At 41.9% G+C, this 17,475-nt stretch overlaps 1 protein-coding gene across 1 annotated transcript in view; it reads left to right on the top strand.

The window, feature by feature from the left end:
• gammaSnap1 (gamma Soluble NSF attachment protein 1) overlaps positions 1 to 7,873 on the top strand; it is a 40,428-nt gene extending 32,555 nt beyond the window's left edge. The window contains exons 10-11 of the mRNA XM_045742735.2: positions 511 to 615; positions 4,335 to 7,873. Coding sequence (XP_045598691.1) covers positions 511 to 615; positions 4,335 to 4,361 — 132 coding nt within the window. The 3' untranslated portion in view covers positions 4,362 to 7,873. The remainder of the gene's footprint in view (positions 1 to 510; positions 616 to 4,334) is intronic.
• The last annotated feature ends 9,602 nt before the right edge of the window (positions 7,874 to 17,475 follow it).

Genomic DNA, 17,475 nt, shown 5'->3' with positions numbered 1-17,475 from the left:
TTAATTCAGCAAAGGAAAATGGCAAATGCAATGAAAACCATAGTTAAAATTAATAAATTATGAAGAGATGTACCAGGCAGGCAGCTGCATGAAGGGGCATAGTGATGACCTTCGCATGCGCCGCTGGGCCAACTTTGAGGTGTGCGGCAAGCCGCACACTGGGGCAGTGAAAGTGTTAAATCCATTTACAGTATTTAAATAGACATATTATTAATTCCTTATGCATGAAATATTCATACTGTAATATGAATTATTATATTAATTGCTTTCAGCAAAAAATTTAAAAGTTTGTTTATAAAATATGGAGAAAAGTGAAATGTTAAACCATCAAAGGTTTGACGTACTGTAGTAGGAATTATGTTTTAAAAGAAATGGAATTCCATAATGAAGCTGTTTATAATATTATGGATGCTTGTACAGGTTCATGGACAAATTGTTGATAAAATGTATGGTTACTTTTTTCATTAATGTTTTCTTGTATTGATTTTAAAGTCTGATCATTCTCCTCAGGAAACCAAGAAGCCAGGCGTGACAGACACGTACCCACCATACACCTCCAGCTCTGCTGATGTTGACTCGGTGACTGCGGGGATGGGCAATGCTTCAATATCCCAGGTGCGTACAAGAACATTCAGGAAGGTTTCGAGTTGCAGTTGAATGTTGGTAGGTTAGTTAAATTTACTGATCTCTCACAAACACTAAAATTACTTGTTCTGTTGGGGTGTGAGAGGGGAAGGGCCACATGAGCACGAGCTCCGTGAAAAATAATATATATATCTTGGGGTATTTCAGTGATACAGGAACTAAACACAATCAGATATCTCATAAAGTGCATCTCAACATATTAAACAATATACCATAGTGACTGCCATCCGACTTTTATGTTTTAAGGAAATAATGAGTTTCGAGTGTAGTCAAGTCCACCGGCCTGCCTGCCCTCGTGGTGCCAGGAGTCCAGAGGCAAAAGTTGCCAAGACGTTTAAAAAAAAAAAATCGCATTCCCTCCTTATTGCAACATCAAGAAATCATAGTTATCCACAGTGCTAAACCTCTCATGTAAACAATTATGTCAATTGTAAAAATAAAGATAGTATACCTTAATATCAAGTGAACAAATTATACACAAAATAAGTCCGCTGTGTATAAATGTTGGCCGTCCCGAGAGTAGGCCCAAGTCCCGTTACCTCTGTGTGTGTGTGTGGTTACTAGTAATGTATTTCCAACAAGTGTAATAGGGGGAATGTGGATCTAGGAATTAGTAATAGAGAAAGTGAATACCATTGCAAACCGGAAATTAAGCAGAAAATGCCTTATGGTAACACTGGCAAATTAATATATCAGTGTTATAACTCGAGTAACTGGCAGCAGGTGGCATCCAGCCCGCAACCTGGGAAACACTGTCAGCTGTACTTCCCACTGTGTGCCCTTGTGGATTTTGTGCCCTTGTGGTGTTTCTTGCTGTTTGTGTTGTGTTGGCCAGGACTAACGTACTGTACTGGGATTGCATGCACTTAGGGCTGCATGCCCTAAGCATCCTGTAAGTACTACCCTTGGGTTCTAGGGTTGCCTTCACTAGAGTTTTCGGGCCTTCACTCCATAGGGGTTCCTGCTGCTGGGCATTTGCCCTGCCCTTGGGGCCAGCTGGGGTTTTGTGACCATTCTTTGGCCCTGGGTAGGAAGGTTCCGATGGTTCCTTGTCTGAACCACAGGGTTCTCTTCGGTCCTTGGCTCTTTGGGGCTGGTCGCTTCGGGTGACTCGTCTGCTGGATTCGTGGGGTTTAGCTCTCTGTGCGATTCACATCCGGGGAGTGTCCAATGTCCTAGAGGACGGCCTGTCTCGGTTCAATTCCCTGTCCATGGCATGGACGGTCTACACCAACTCCTTCAGTTGGCTCTGCTGGATATACGGGCCCCCGGTGGGTGAACTTCTTTGGGTCACAGTGGATGCTCTTTGGCAGGACTGGTCGAGGTGGGGTTCCTTCTACCTCTTCCGCCTGGTTCAGCTGATGCTTCAGGTTCTGGTTTGGATGGAGTCTTCCCATGGGAGACTTGTCCCTGTGGTGGCCAGCCTAGCCTTGGTTTCAGGCGCTGCTTGCTCGGTGTCCGAACCCAGGACGTTTTCTGCGGCTCCACCTTTTCCAGCAGCTTGGGCCAGTTCGATACAGTGGCTGGTTCGATCTACTCCTCTGCTCTTCGCGTCTCGTTTTTTTGCTTCAGGTTTATCACCTCTTGTTTGGTGATCAGGTGGCTTCATTAAAAGTGTCCCACATGCGGCCTTCGTCTTGGCAATATTATGTGTGTGTCTTCTTTTCAACTTTTCCTCTCTCTTCATAGGTTGTCTTCTATTTCTGTTCGGGTTGTCTTGTCCTTTCTTTCTTTGCTCTTTCAGGACTGTTATCTTATGCCTCATGCTGTCGCCTCTTATTGTGCAGCACTGGTGAAGCCGCTCCAGCTTATGTTCAGGGTGGATATCCCTTCCACCCCATTCCGTAAGCTTTCTCATGCTTTGTTTCGCCTCTGGCCTGTTTATGCGCCACTTGAGCTGCTTAGGTCCTTGAACCGGGTGCTCTTTTCTTTCTTCTCATCGGTTTGTGGTGGGCCCTTCGGTTCATGTTTCCTTTTGGAAGGCTTTGTTTCTGTTGGCTTTGGCATCAGGGGGCAGGGTCGGTGTGCTTCCTGCTCTCGTCTGGCGCAGAGGTCTTTGCTCTTATGGTCCTGGTGGATGTTTTGTTCGGTTGCAGCCGTCTCCTTCTTTTCTGACGAAGAACGTGCCGGTGGGCTTCCAGAAGGGCCCTTGGGGTTTTTATGCTTGGTTGGTCAGGCCAGGGGTGCATAATGTGTTGTGTCTAGTTGCAGCTCTGCTGCATTACCTGCATGCCTCGGCTTCTGTGGCCGTGAACACGCTATGGGTTGATCTGACTTCCCTTGTTCCCTGTTCCAGGGCTCAGGTCTCTCAGGTCGTCCACAGGGTTATTAGGTCTAGCCAGTTTGCGGTCTACCCTCGTGCCCATGATGTTCGTACGAATGCTGCTCTTGCTCTTGTGTTTGGGAACATCTTGGGCTGACATTTGGACACAGGGGTTTTGGAGGTCAAACAGGATCCTGGCTGCTGGTTCTTTGGTGAATGTTCCTGGTTCCAGTCATTCCTGTGTTGCCTTAGGTCGCCGGTTACAACCAGTTGTCTCATCTTCGTGTTAAGGCACGTGGTGCGGCTGCCTCCCGGGTACGTCCCTATTTTATTTATCTTTGGGTATGTAGCTCCAGGGAGCCGAAGGGGCTTCCCACAGAAAACTAGCGTTGAATATAATGAAATACCATTTTCTGGGTGAGCCCCGGAGGCTTTCTGGCTCCCATCCTCCCTCCCTCTAGTTGGTGGTTTCTTTTTGATGCTCAGCCTCCGAACTGAGGAACTGAACAGCCGGCACGGGGGTCCGGGGCTTCCCCCTTACCCCTCCATTGGAAGGGGGGGGGGGAGCTGTGGGGACAATTGGCGCAGCGTCAGTGGTTAACATTTGCTTGTTTTCCTTGTTTTCTTTTTGGACGTTCTGTTTCTCTGTTCAGTCTTAAGTTTTTTGCAATTTCCTACTATGTGGGGTTTGTATTGAGATGTCTACCTTTCTGGGTGCCTATCCCTGGTCAATGGCAGACAGGGAATACCCCCAATTACAAGGAGGTTTCCCTAGGACATTGTTCCCTGCACCTCTCTGAGGGGGTCAGGTTCTGACTCGTGGTCCCTGGTAGGCAGAACTCCTTTGACTGAAGCCCAAGACTAATATAGCGTATATCAGTCCTATAGCTCCAGGGAGTCTCTGGGGGCTCACCCAGAAAATGGCGGTTCATTACAGTCAACGCTGGTTTTTTAATGGATAGCATAACTTGCTTCCTTTTTGCACCCTCAGTGATTGCTGCTGTTGCCAGACATGGTCTTAGCAAAGCAGTGTTCAGATTTATATTAAGGCAAATACGTTGGAAGTGAAAATGAGAAAAGTGTTTCTAGGCAGCAAATGACGTAACTTCTGTGTGACTCATTTTGAGAGTTCAAATTTACCTTGCTGTTGTCTGTTTTGTTTCGCTATACCTTTATGGTGGTTTATTTCTTGGTTATGTCTGCTCTCTTTCTCTCTCTATGAGTAGACTTTGCTTTGGCCTTTGTGTTCTCTGGTAAGCATTTAGTGGTGCACAAGGGCCTGGTGATACGGTGCACGGGGGAGCTGATTATGGTGGCTAGCAACAGAGAGCCAACGAGGACCCACTAGAAAGATGGGGTTTGATTACATTCAGTGCTGTGTTTTTGTATTATACAGAATTTTATATTGTTTTCTTTCTTTTCCCAGGGTGATGAGGAGCTTGATTTGTGCTGAGCTGACCCAGACAGATGGTTGCTGTGACATCTTTTAGAGAGTTTGACAGTACCAGGAGGGTATGAGTTTACTTGCACGGTCTCTGTTGACCTGCACGGTCTCTGTTGACCTGCACGGCCTCCGATGGCCTGCACGGCCTCTGATGGTCTGCGTGGCCTCCGTTGGCCTGCATGGTCCCCGTTGGCCTGCATGGCCTCTGATGGCCTGCACGGTCCTTGATTACCTGCAGTCTCTGATGACCTGCATGGTATCAGATCACTGAGAAAGTTGAGTTATCTGCACTTAGAAAATATTTTGGCAAGATGATTTATTTTGAAGCTTAAGCTGTACGTACCTGTAAGATTTGTAGTCACTGTGACTGGCTTGAAACTTGATATAAGGAATATGTCAGAAACTCAGAAGCTTTCATCTTGCCATATACTTTCTTGGTGAACTAACAGGCACATGCTAAACACAAGATCACCTAGTAACCAGCCTGGTTTGAAAAATGTGCACCATTTACAGTGAGACCGTGTTATTAATAGGAAGCTAGTAAATGGGCCACTGTTCCTAAGCTGCAAGGAATAAAAGAAGTTCGACTTTTATTATAGAGATGGGGGGGAAATATGGCTTTCTGTATTCATTCTGGATGGTCAGTTTTTTTTTTAGTTTCAATTTTAATTGTGTACTTTTAAATTTGTTTTTTTTCTAAAGAAACAAGTTTCAGTCAAATATTGACCAGTATCTTCTTGAACCAGTTAGCCTAATGCAGCAGCCAACTTCCTGGACTTCTCAGAAAGGAAACCTATGTTTCTAGGGGCCGTGTAGCTAGTGCAACCGGTCAATTTTCTGAAACCTGCAGACAGAGTTTGAAAGCTTCCTTCTTTTATTTAGCTGTGTCAGCTCTGCAACACACATTTGTTCTGCTAGTCATCAAATGTGATTTTAGCTAGTTGGTTAGGTCACAAGCAGTTAATAAAGTGTGGCTGGAAGAGTGACTCCATAATGTGATATACGGAAGCATACAGAGGATGCTGTGCATGTCAGTTGCAGTCAGCATATCTAAGTCATACCCAGAATGTGTTGTTTGTCATGAAATCTGAACACATGACCTGATTTGTTGTCAGTTTGCATTGTCTGAGATGTTACTTAATATATTCTGAAAAACAACTTTTGTAGTTCATTTCACATGACAGAACACACCTCATGCAACAGAAGAACTAACGTATTTATGCAGTTCCTGCGAAATGTCTTAAGCAACAGACGAGCTACCAGGCTCGCACAGCTGTCAAGTCACGCGACAAAATCTGATTAAATTGCGGAAAAAAACAAAAATTGAGAATGGTGAAGGGAATCCTACTGTTGTTACACTTAGAATTTGACTTGTTGATTTTTCTAGACATTATTGATTTATGTTTTTTGTTACTAGAACGTTCAATCTTCTAATACATGTATAAGTATAAATTTTTTGTTTAGAAGCAAATTTAATGTCTGATTAAAAAATGTTTGGGCTGCTAATCTTGGGCCAGATTCACGAAGCAGTTACACAAGTACTTACGAACGTGTACATCTTTTCTCAATCTTTGATGGCTTTGTTTACATTTATTAAACAGTTTACAAGCTTGAAAACTTGCCAATCAACTGTTGTTATTGTTATAAACAGCCTCCTGGTGCTTCGGAGCTCATTAACTGTTTAATAATTGTAAACAAAGCCGCCAAAGATTGAGAAAAGATGGACAGGTTTGTAAGTACTTGCGTAAGTGCTTTCGTGAATCTGGCCCCTTGTTATTAATTGTTATAGTGATATATAGATATTGTCCTTGAGGTATTATCCACGGGGTCATTGACTGTATCTAAGAGTAGAGGTGAACACAGTGGCTGTGCTCCACGGGGTCATTGACTGTATCTAAGAGTAGAGGTGAACACAGTGGCTGTGCGGTGAGTGTTGCCCTCATCACTTCCAAAATCCTTGGACATCATAATAAATTTTTTGTTTCAAGTAACATGTGCATCATAGATTCTTGGATGTACAGTTAATGAACACACATGCACACACAATATATATACATAAAATGAAGACAATTAAATACATGGATATGCATGCATATATATAAAAAAATACACACAGTATACATACAGATTTAGTTTTAGTTAATACTTTATCCCAAGTACTAGATGAAGCCCTTTTGTTCAATATTCAGAAATGCACAATACGCATCACTGATGGTAGTTTTTATTTATTTATTTTTTTTTTATTTTAATTTATCAGGTGAGCAAAATTTGTCACCACTGTTAACTCACTTTTTTTTTTTTAAATATCTAGTTGCATATCATTCCATGGCAACACCACTCTTACTGCAAGCTGTGGTGATGGCAGATTCCCCCCCCCCCCCCCCCTCAGATGACCCACTTAGAGTAGTGTGAAACCGATGACGCTTATATTAAAACAATTTTTAGGTGTTTCGTGTAATGCTCCTTATCTCCAGGTATAAACAGGGCAGAAATTTGCTGAAGGTAACTGGCAAAGTATTCAGGATTGATTTTATGCAGTTGTTACAGCATTCATAGTTTTGTGGTCATGTTTGCCAGTTGCCGGTATATTTAGAGCCTATTTAACCTGCTATCTGGTGGAATGTAATCAAACCAAAGACTTGTATACATCAGAGAAACATTTCATCAGGAGCATAATTTGGATTTTGGCCTCTCCCTATACATATTGGAAGAGGTTCAAAATTTGTAATCATTCCATATGTTGTGTACATCAACGATAGCAGTGTACTCACAGTTCTCCCATCTCTGCGTGTATGTGGTCAATACGTGCACTAGTCTCTCCTGTGTTTGTGTGTATGCCAGTTGTGCACATTCTTGTTTTATTATTAAAATCTGTGTAAAACAAGTACTTGTACATACTTCAGCATAGGTATGGCAACTTTTTGTCTTGCATTCAGATTCTACGAGCATAGCTAGATTTCTCTGTTGTCATGCAGGGAATATGCATCTTACCTGAAATCTAACTCTTCTGGATTATTATATATCTCCTTTAGACCAGGAATCTAATAATCTTCTGGTTTTTTCGTGTGTCATCAATGTCTGTTTTTGTTATGGTTGTAATTGTGATAAAACATCGGTTTCTATTTTGCCTTGTTATTGAAAATAGTCCAAATTTCTTATGTATTATGTGAAGAGATTTACAGCCTTTAATGCTGTTACTGTTGATAATAGTAAGTTGCCAGGCATGTATTATAACTGATTCCCAAGAAAAATGCAGCAATTTAATGTTATAGCCATTCAAGCTATCATAATGATTAAGAATTTGGACTTAAGTGTCTTAGAATAGATGTCATCAAATAAAGTTGACTGTGTCCTCATGAAAATAATATAGCTTAAGACTTTATTTATCAAATAAATGACCTGCAATATTAAAAACAGTTGTTTTAGATCAATTGATGTATAACCTTATTGTTATAAAGCTCATTGTAATGCTGTTAGTTTAGCCTTTTAATCAGTGTATAGTTCATTAAAGATCCACTGGCCATCTGATTAAATGTCCTCTGGCTTAGGCACTTATCCTACATATTTGAAGGAGACCACTGGAATAAAGCTCCCGTCCTGGATCTTAATTAACCACTCATTAACTAAATGAATCATTTGTGATCACTGTGGTTTAGTATTATATCTCTCGCCTTCCTCCCTCCTCCACACACAAAAATGTTGGTACTAGTGAAAATAATGTGAATACCATTCCTTGAAAATATGGCCTCGGCATTTGTAGCTCTTGGAATGCTTTTAAAATTAAAATTGCCAAATCTTTCTGATACATCTCTTTGGTGCTTAAAAGGTTTCTGATCTTGCTGTGTTAGTGGATCTTGTATGTAATGGCATGGGAAAATTCAGCAATTGCTATTTATGTGTGAATGAGGGCTGAAGATTGACAATATACATACATACATACATACAGTACATACATACATACATACATACATACATACATACATACATACATACATACATACATACATGTATATATATATATATATATATATATATATATGGGGGTATATATATATATATATATATATATATATATATATATATATATATATATATATATATATATATATATTTATATATTTATATTTATATATTTATATTTATATATTTATATTTATATATATATATATATATATATATATATATATATATATATATATATATATATATATATATATATATATGTCGTACCTAGTAGCCAGAACTCACTTCTCAGCCTACTATTCAAGGCCCGATTTGCCTAATAAGCCAAGTTTTCCTGAATTAATATATTTACTATAATTTTTTTCTTATGAAATGATAAAGCAACCCTTTTCTCTATGTATTAGGTCAATTTTTTTTATTGTAGTTAAAATTAACGTAGATATATGACCGAACCTAACCAACCCTACCTAACCTAACCTAACCTATATATATAGGTAAGGTTAGGTTAGGTAGCCAAAAAAAGCTAGGTTAGGTTAGGTTAGGTAGGTTAGGTACACGAAAAAACATTAATTCATGAAAACTTGGCTTATTAGGCAAATCGGGCCTTGCATAGTAGGCTGAGAAGTGCGTTCTGGCTATTAGGTACGACATATATATATATATATATATATATATATATATATATATATATATATATATATATATATATATATATATATATAATATATATATATATATATATATATATATATATATATATATATATATATATATATATATATATATATATATATATATATATATATCACACACACACACACATATATAGAGAATATAGAAAAGGTTTTCAGGCTTGGCCGGTACAGCAAGGACAAAGATCGATTGATAAAAGTGGTTTTCAAGAGCGAGGACACAAAATAAATTTTAGCAAAGACTACTCAATGTACTGAAGTTCAAAAAGGTATTCCTACAGAGGGATATGACCTGGGAGGAGAGATTGAGGGCAGCAGCAGCGAGGAAGGAGTGCAAGGAGAGGGACAGGAATCAGGGAACCACAGCTCAGAACCCTATGATCCCAGAAGGGAGTGGTGGAACCCTCCACAGGCAGTTCAACAGCCCCAGTGGGAGGAGGATCACACCCATTTCCCACTCAATAGAAGCCCTACCTGCCCCAGCCCCTACACTCCTCCACCCTAAGCCCTCCCTTCTCCCCCACCCCTCTATCCCCTCCTTCCTCCCCCACCCCGTATCCCCCTCCCTTCTCCCCACTCCCCCTAAGCCCTCCTGTCTCCCCCCCACCCCCCTAAGCTCTCCTGTCCCCCCCCCAAGTCCTCTCTCCTCTCCTGCCCCCACAAGACCTCTTTCCTCCCCCTCTCCCCAAAACTCTCCTTGTATATAAAAGTTGCCCCCCCCTCTTTTCCCCATCCCCCCAAGCCCTCCCTTCTCCCCCACCCCTCCAAGCCCTCACTTCGCCCCTACCCTCTCCAAACCAGATCCTCCCAGCCCCCCCCCCACACCCTCAGCCCCCCCCTCAACCCAGGGGGCCCCCCCTTCCCCCTTCCCATCCCAGACCCTCCATGTTTACCTACTCCAGTGGAATCAACAGAAACTGAGGATGGACAGAAAAGAGTCAGCTTTAAGGTGATGTACTTGAACATAGATGGGATTACAAGCAAGGCGAGTGAACTTGGGGAAAGAGCACAAGAAGTAAACCCAGATGTAATTGGACTCGCGGAAATAAAACTCTCAGGAATCATAATGAATGCGGTGTTCCCCCAGTATTACACTGTAATCAGGAAAGAGAGGGAGGGTAGGGGGAAGGCTCAGTGGCCCTACTCATGAGAAAGGAATGGAGTTTCAAGGAGATGGTTATCCCAGACTGTGAAGGGTTTAGACTACACAACAAGCACCATGACGATGGGAGGACCAAGAGTAGTAGTAGCAGTGATATATAACCCTCCACCAAATGACAGAAGACCCAGTCAAGAGCATGACAGAAACAACATGGCAGTTAATAACATAATTAAGAGGGCAGCCTCTGCTGCCTGAAGAAATCGATCACATCTGCTCATCATGAGGGACTTCAATCATGGAAGGATAGACTGGGAGAACAAGGAACTGCACAGAGGAGAGGATACATGGAGAGCCAAACTAGTGGAGGTGGCGACAAGAAACTTTCTAAGCCAACATGTCAGGGAACTCACTAGGATGAGGGGAAATGATGAATCAGCGAGAGACTACCTAGTCTTCACTCTGAATGACTCTGACATAAGGGAAATTGACTTCGAGGCCCCAGTAGGAATGAGCGATCACAGTGTACTGACGTTTGAGTATCTGGTCGAAGAAGGGCTAAAGTACTCGAGAAAGGGAACTGAGAGCAAAAGGCTAGCAGTCCGTAAGGGAAATTATGAGGAGATGAGAAAATTCCTAACAGATATAACATGGGAATCAGAGCTAAGGGTACAAACCCGTTAAGATTTCACCTTCGATTCGACAGAGCAGAGGAAGTTGTTAAACACATATGGCAAAATCTTACTGAAGCGACCATACGGGTCATACATACTCATCCTCCGCCCAGGTAAACCAGAAACGAGCATCACTTAGTGGGCCAGCCAGAGGCTTAGGGCCCGCGCAGGATTATCCCTGCTAAAAAGAAAAAAAAAAAAAAAAAAAAAAGAGCTAAGGGGAAAAGACGGCCCAAGACATGATGGAATATATCACACAGAACAAGGAGGCAGCAGAAAAGTTTATCCCAGCCCCAAAGGTAAAAAATGAAATGCAGATGAGAAACCCATGGTTTAATCAGAGATGTAAGCCAGCAAAGCAACAAAGTAAAAGAGCATGGAGAAACTATAGAAATAACAGGACACTTGAGAGCAGAGAAGGATACCAGAGAGCCAGGAATGAATACGTCAGGGTGAGAAGAGAGGTATAAGGGCAATATGAAAATGACATAAACAAAGTTAAGACCCAACCCAAATTGCTGCACAGACACATCAGGAGAAAGACAACAGTGAAGGAACAGGTAATGAAACTGAGGATTGGGGCAGACAGATTCACTACAAACGACAAAGAAGTGTGCGAGGAACTCGATAAGAAATTCCAGGAAGTCTTCACATTAGGGCAAGGGGAAGTTCCAGAGATAAGAGAAGGAATAGTTAACCAGGCATCACTAGAGGAATTTGAGATTACCAGTGGGGATGCAAGGAAGCTTTTCCTAGGGTTGGATGTGATAAAGGCTATAGGCCCGGATGAAATATCGCCATGGATACTAAAAGGAGCAGAAGCACTGTGCCTGCCACTCTCCATGGTGTATAACAAATCATTGGTAACAGGTGAACTGCCAAAAATTTAGAAGGCGGCAAACGTAGTCCCGATATACAAGGGGGATAGACAGGAGGCACTGAATTACAGGCCAGTGGCCCTAACTTGCATACCATGCAAGCTAATGAAGAAAATTGTGCGAAAAAAGCTAGTGGAACATCTGGAGCGAAGGAACTTTGTGACACAACACTAACATGGTTTCAGGGATGGCAAGTTATGGCTCACAGGATTAATTGAATTCTACGATCAGGCAACAAGAAAGAGAGGGGTGGGCAGACTGCATAATTTTGGATTGCCAGAAAGCCTTTGACACAGTGCAACACCAGAGACTGGTGCTGCACTGTTGGAGATGTAGGCAGGAGTGAAAAGGAAGGTACTCCATTGGATAAGGGAGTACCTAAGTAACAGATGGCTGTGAGGGGTGAGGTCTCAGATTGGCGAGAAGTCACCAGTGGGGTCCCGCAGGGTTCAGTCCTTGGACCCATACTGTTTCTTATATATGTAAATGATCTTCCAGATGGGATAGAATCATTCCTCTCATTGTTTGCTGATGATGCAAAAATTATGAGGAGGATTAAGACGGAGGAAGACAGTATGAGACTGCAAGGTGACCTAGACAGAATGAATGAATGGTCCAACAAATGGCTACTAAAGTTCAACCCGAGTAAATGTAAGGTAATGAAACTAGGCAGTGAAAACAGGAGGCCAGACACAGGATACAGAATGGGAGATGAAGTCCTTCATGAAATGGACAGAGAAAGATCTAGGAGTTGATATCACACCAAACTTGTCTCCTGAAGCCCACATCAAAAGAATAACATCGGCGTAAGCGAGGCTGGCTAACATCAGAACAGCCTTCAGGAACCTGTGTAAGGAATCATTCAGAACCTTGTCTACCACATATGTAAGGGCCTGGAGTATGCGGCCCCAGCATGGAGTCCGTACCTTGTCAAGCACAAGGCGAAGCTTGAAAAAGTGCAGAGATATGCCACTAGGCTAGTCCCAGAACTAAGAGGCATGAGCTACGAAGAAAGGTTGCGGGAAATGCACTTTTTTTTTTTTTTTTTTTTTTTTTTTTTTTTTTTTTTTTGAGATATATACAAGAGTTGTTACATTCTTGTACAGCCACTAGTACGCGTAGCGTTTCGGGCAAGTCCTTAATCCTATGGTCCCTGGAATACGATCCCCTGCCGCGAAGAATCGTTTTTTCATCCAAGTACACATTTTACTGTTGCGTTAAACAGAGGCTACAGTTAAGGAATTGCGCCCAGTAAATCCTCCCCGGCCAGGATACGAACCCATGACATAGCGCTCGCGGAACGCCAGGCGAGTGTCTTACCACTACACCACGGAGACTGCATAACACTAGAAGACTGCACGACACTAGAAGACAGAAGAGTAAGGGGAGACATGATCACTACCTACAAAATCCTCAGGAATTGACAGGGTAGATAAACTGTTTTAACACGGGTGGTACGAGAACAAGGGGGGACACAGGTGGAAACTGAGTACCCAAATGAGCCACAGGGACGTTAGAAAGAACTTTTTCAATGTCAGCGTAGTTAACAAATGGAATGCATTAGGCAGTGATGTGGTGGAAGCTGACTCCATTCACAGTTTCAAATGTAGATATGATAAAGCCCAGTAGGCTCAGGAATCTGTACATCAGTTGATTGACAGTTAAGAGGTGGGATCAAAGAGCCAGAGCTCAACCCCCGCAAGCACAATTAGGTGAGTGCACACACACACACACACACACACACACACACACACACACACACACACACACACACACACACACACACACACACACACACACACACACACACACACACACACACACACACACACACACACACACACACACACACACACAACGTTAGACACACAACGTTAGACACACAAACATTAAACGAAAAGTTCCAAAGTGTGTTTGTACAAAATTAAATCTTCAGGGAACCAGACATAATAAGAATTCCAGAGAACAACATAGACCACATAGAGGTGTCTAGAGACGAAGTGAAATAAATGTTCAAGGAGCTAAGTAAGAACAAAGCAGTTGGTCCAGATGGAGTTTCACAATGGGTTCTGAGAGAATGTGCATCTGTGCTCAGCATTCCACTTCAACTGATTTTTCAGGCATCTCTGTGTACAGGAGTTGTAGCTGATGTGTGGAAAAAGGCTAATATAGTTCCAATCTACAAAAGTGGCAGCAGGGAAGACCCCCTTAACTATAGACCTGTATCATTGACAAGTGTAATAGTCAAAATATTGGAAAAAATAATTGAAACTAAATGGGTAGAACACCTGGAGAAAAATTATATAATATCAGACAGACAGTATGGTTTTCGATCTGGAAGATGCTCTGTAATGAATTTGCTCAGTTTCTATGATCGAGGCACAGAGATTTTACAGGAAAGAGATGTTTGGGTTGACTGCATCTATCTGGACCTAAATAAGGCTTTTGACAGAGTTTCACATAAAAGGTTGTTCTGGAAACTGGAACATTCTGGAGGGGTAACAGGTAAACTTCTAACATGGATGAAAAATTTCCTAACTGATTGAAAAATGAGGGCCGTAATCAGAGGCAAAGTATCTGATTGGAGGAATGTCACAAGTGGAGTACCACAGGGTTCAGTTTTTTTCTTGCACCAGTGATGTTTATTGTCTACATAAACGATCTACCAGATGGAATACATAATTATATGAACATGTTTGCAGATGATGCAAAGATAATAAGGAAGATAAGAAACCTAGATGATTGTCATGCCGTTCAAGAAGACCTGGACAAAATAAGTATATGGAGCACCACTTGGCAAATGGAATTTAATGTGAATAAATGCCATGTTATGGAATGTGGAATTGGAGACCATAGACCCCACACAACCTATAAATTATGAGAGAAATCTTTAAAGAATTCTAACAAAGAAAAGGATCTAGGGGTGGTTCTAGATAGAAAACTGTCACCCGAGGACCACATTAAAAAATTGTGCGAGGAGCCTATGCTACACTTTCTATCTTCAGAATTGTTTTTAAATACATGGATGGCAAAATACTAAAGAAATTGTTCACGACTTTTGTTAGGCCAAAGCTAGAATATGCAGCGGTTGTGTGGCGCCCATATGTTAAGAAGCACATCAACAAACTGGAAAAGGTGCAAAGACATGCTACTAAGTGGCTCCCAGAACTGAAGGGCAAGAGCTACGAGGAGAGGTTAGAGGCATTAAATATGCAAAAAGTAGAAGATAGAAGAAAAAGAGGCGATATGATCACTACGTACAAAATAGTAACAGGAATTGGTAAAATCGATAGGGAAGATTTCCTGAGACCTGGAACTTCAAGAACAAGAGGTCATAGATTTAAACTAACGAAGCAAAGCTGCCGGAGAAATATAAGAAAATTCACTTTCGCAAACAGAGTGGTAGACGGTTGGAACAAGTTAGGTGAGAAGGTGGTGGAGGCCAAGACCGTCAGTAGTTTCTAAGCGTTATGTGACAAAGAGTGCTGGGAAGACGGGACACCACGAGCGTAGCTCTCATCCTGTAACTACACTTAGGTAATTACACACACACACACACACAGTGTATTGTAATGACTAGTTCCATCTTATACAGACCCTCACAAGGCTGTATGTAAATTGAAGGAAATGATATATGGGAAGCTATAACAGGCGTTGGGGTGAAGAACAACGTTGAGGGGGGGGGGGGGGTAGAGGTTAAAACAAAGAGCCTTAATTACGAGGCTACAAGGCCATACAACGGGAGACAATCAAAAGTACCACAACAACCTAAATAGCCAAAGGACATCTCTCGTATAGCACAATGTAATTAAAGGTTTTTACTCGAGTACCATCACCCTTAATGAAGATAAATTAAACATGATGTAGATACTAAGTATCATTTAGCATGAATAATTATTACGTTTGTGTAACGTAAATTCCTCTCGAATGCCGATTGGTAAGCCTAGCTTGGGGCATCTAGCACTGCTTCCTATTAAATAAATAAATAAATGTTTATTTAGGTAAGGTACATACATACAAGAAATTTTAACAAAGATTGGTTGACTTATAGGTAGAGCTAGTACATACAATGCCTAAAGCCACTATTACGCAAAGCGTTTCGGGCATGAATTAGATAATATTCTGTTCCTCCTCTGGAACACAGTGACATCCGTTGGCTGGACCAACTACATGTAACCATGGTGGAAGTGTTAAAGCCTTCAAACATAACTATTCGAACATCTTAGTATTGCAGCAAGTATAATGGAATTTAACACAATGAGACCTATCACTTTAGTGCACTGTTTCTCAACCTTTGTACCCTTGAAATAATTCTGGGTCATACTTTAAATACTCACACACTTACACTATTTCATTGTCAACTAAATAGAGACAATTTGTCTTTGCTCTTGATGCTGGTTAAATGAGAAAATACAAAAATTACTCGGAAAATACATTTGCATATGATTTGAATTGGCCTATTTATCATACACTCGCAGAACCTGTAGTTACCGTGAGGTTGCCTGGAATCCCAGTGAATTCCACGCGACCCCAACCCCACACAACCCCGTAACTTATGCTGATTTAGGGGGTTTAGTATAATACCGTAACAGATTACATGAATGTTATTGCCTAGATTTTTGCATGTTAATATTAAGTTCTGTATGAGTTCACTTATCTCAGTCATATGTGAAGCAGCCTTCCCCGCCGCCGGATAACCAGACGTTTACCAGGTGGAGTTTTAATGTAAAAAGTTGAAAAATTTTGAACCACAAACATACCATGTGAATTTCCACAACATACTATAATTAAAAAAATACAGTATACCAGTACAGTGCTGTAATTTAAAACAAACCTCAGCATACCGTGTTGCAGTTTTTCTTGACTGATGCTACATACAGTACTGTGCAATAATGTGTATTGGCAACACTCAGCTAACTGGTCAGAGTTTACACAGTTCTATAACAGGTAACTTACCTTTAATGATTAGCACAACCTTCTTCCTCTTAACACCTCCAGAACAATTACTGCTGTTACCAGACGTAGTCTTGACAAAACAATGACCAAAGTTAATAAAAAACAAAGAAGTAGGAAATGTTTGACTATTGGCGTGGCACGGTGGTATAACACAAGGGTGGAGAGCACATGTTTAGCGTCACCACGCCTCGACAGGTCCACTTGGAGCAGGCTGATAAGTTACGTAGCTCACCAGATGGACAAAAAATTCAAAAGTTTAACAGGAAACTGCAGTCTTCAGCCTCCACACATAGTTTTTAAGAGATTTGTATTTCTTATAGTATTAGATAATATTTCTTTAATATTATTCCCCTCTCTACTGACCCCCTACCCTAAAACCAGGCACCCCAACACCTGCCATACTCTGTGTCTTGAGCCACCCCAACACCTGCCATACTCTGTGTCTTGAGCCACCCCAACACCTGCCATACTCTGTGTCTTGAGCCACCCCAACACCTGCCATACTCTCCGTCTTGAGCCACCCCAACACCTGCCATACTCTCCGTCTTGAGCCACCCCAACACCTGCCATACTCTGTGTCTTGAGCCACCCCAACACCTGCCATACTCTGTGTCTTGAGCCACCCCAACACCTGCCATACTCTGTGTCTTGAGCCACCCCAACACCTGCCATACTCTGTGTCTTGAGCCACCCCAACACCTGCCATACTCTGTGTCTTGAGCCACCCCAACACCTGCCATACTCTGTGTCTTGAGCCACCCCAACACCTGCCATACTCTCCGTCTTGAGCCACCCCAACACCTGCCATACTCTCCGTCTTGAGCCACCCCAACACCTGCCATACTCTCCGTCTTGAGCCAC

This window comes from Procambarus clarkii, chromosome 11, assembly GCF_040958095.1.
Source record: "Procambarus clarkii isolate CNS0578487 chromosome 11, FALCON_Pclarkii_2.0, whole genome shotgun sequence".
Lineage (NCBI taxonomy): Eukaryota > Metazoa > Arthropoda > Malacostraca > Decapoda > Cambaridae > Procambarus > Procambarus clarkii.
This window is presented reverse-complemented; position numbering and strand designations above follow the sequence as displayed.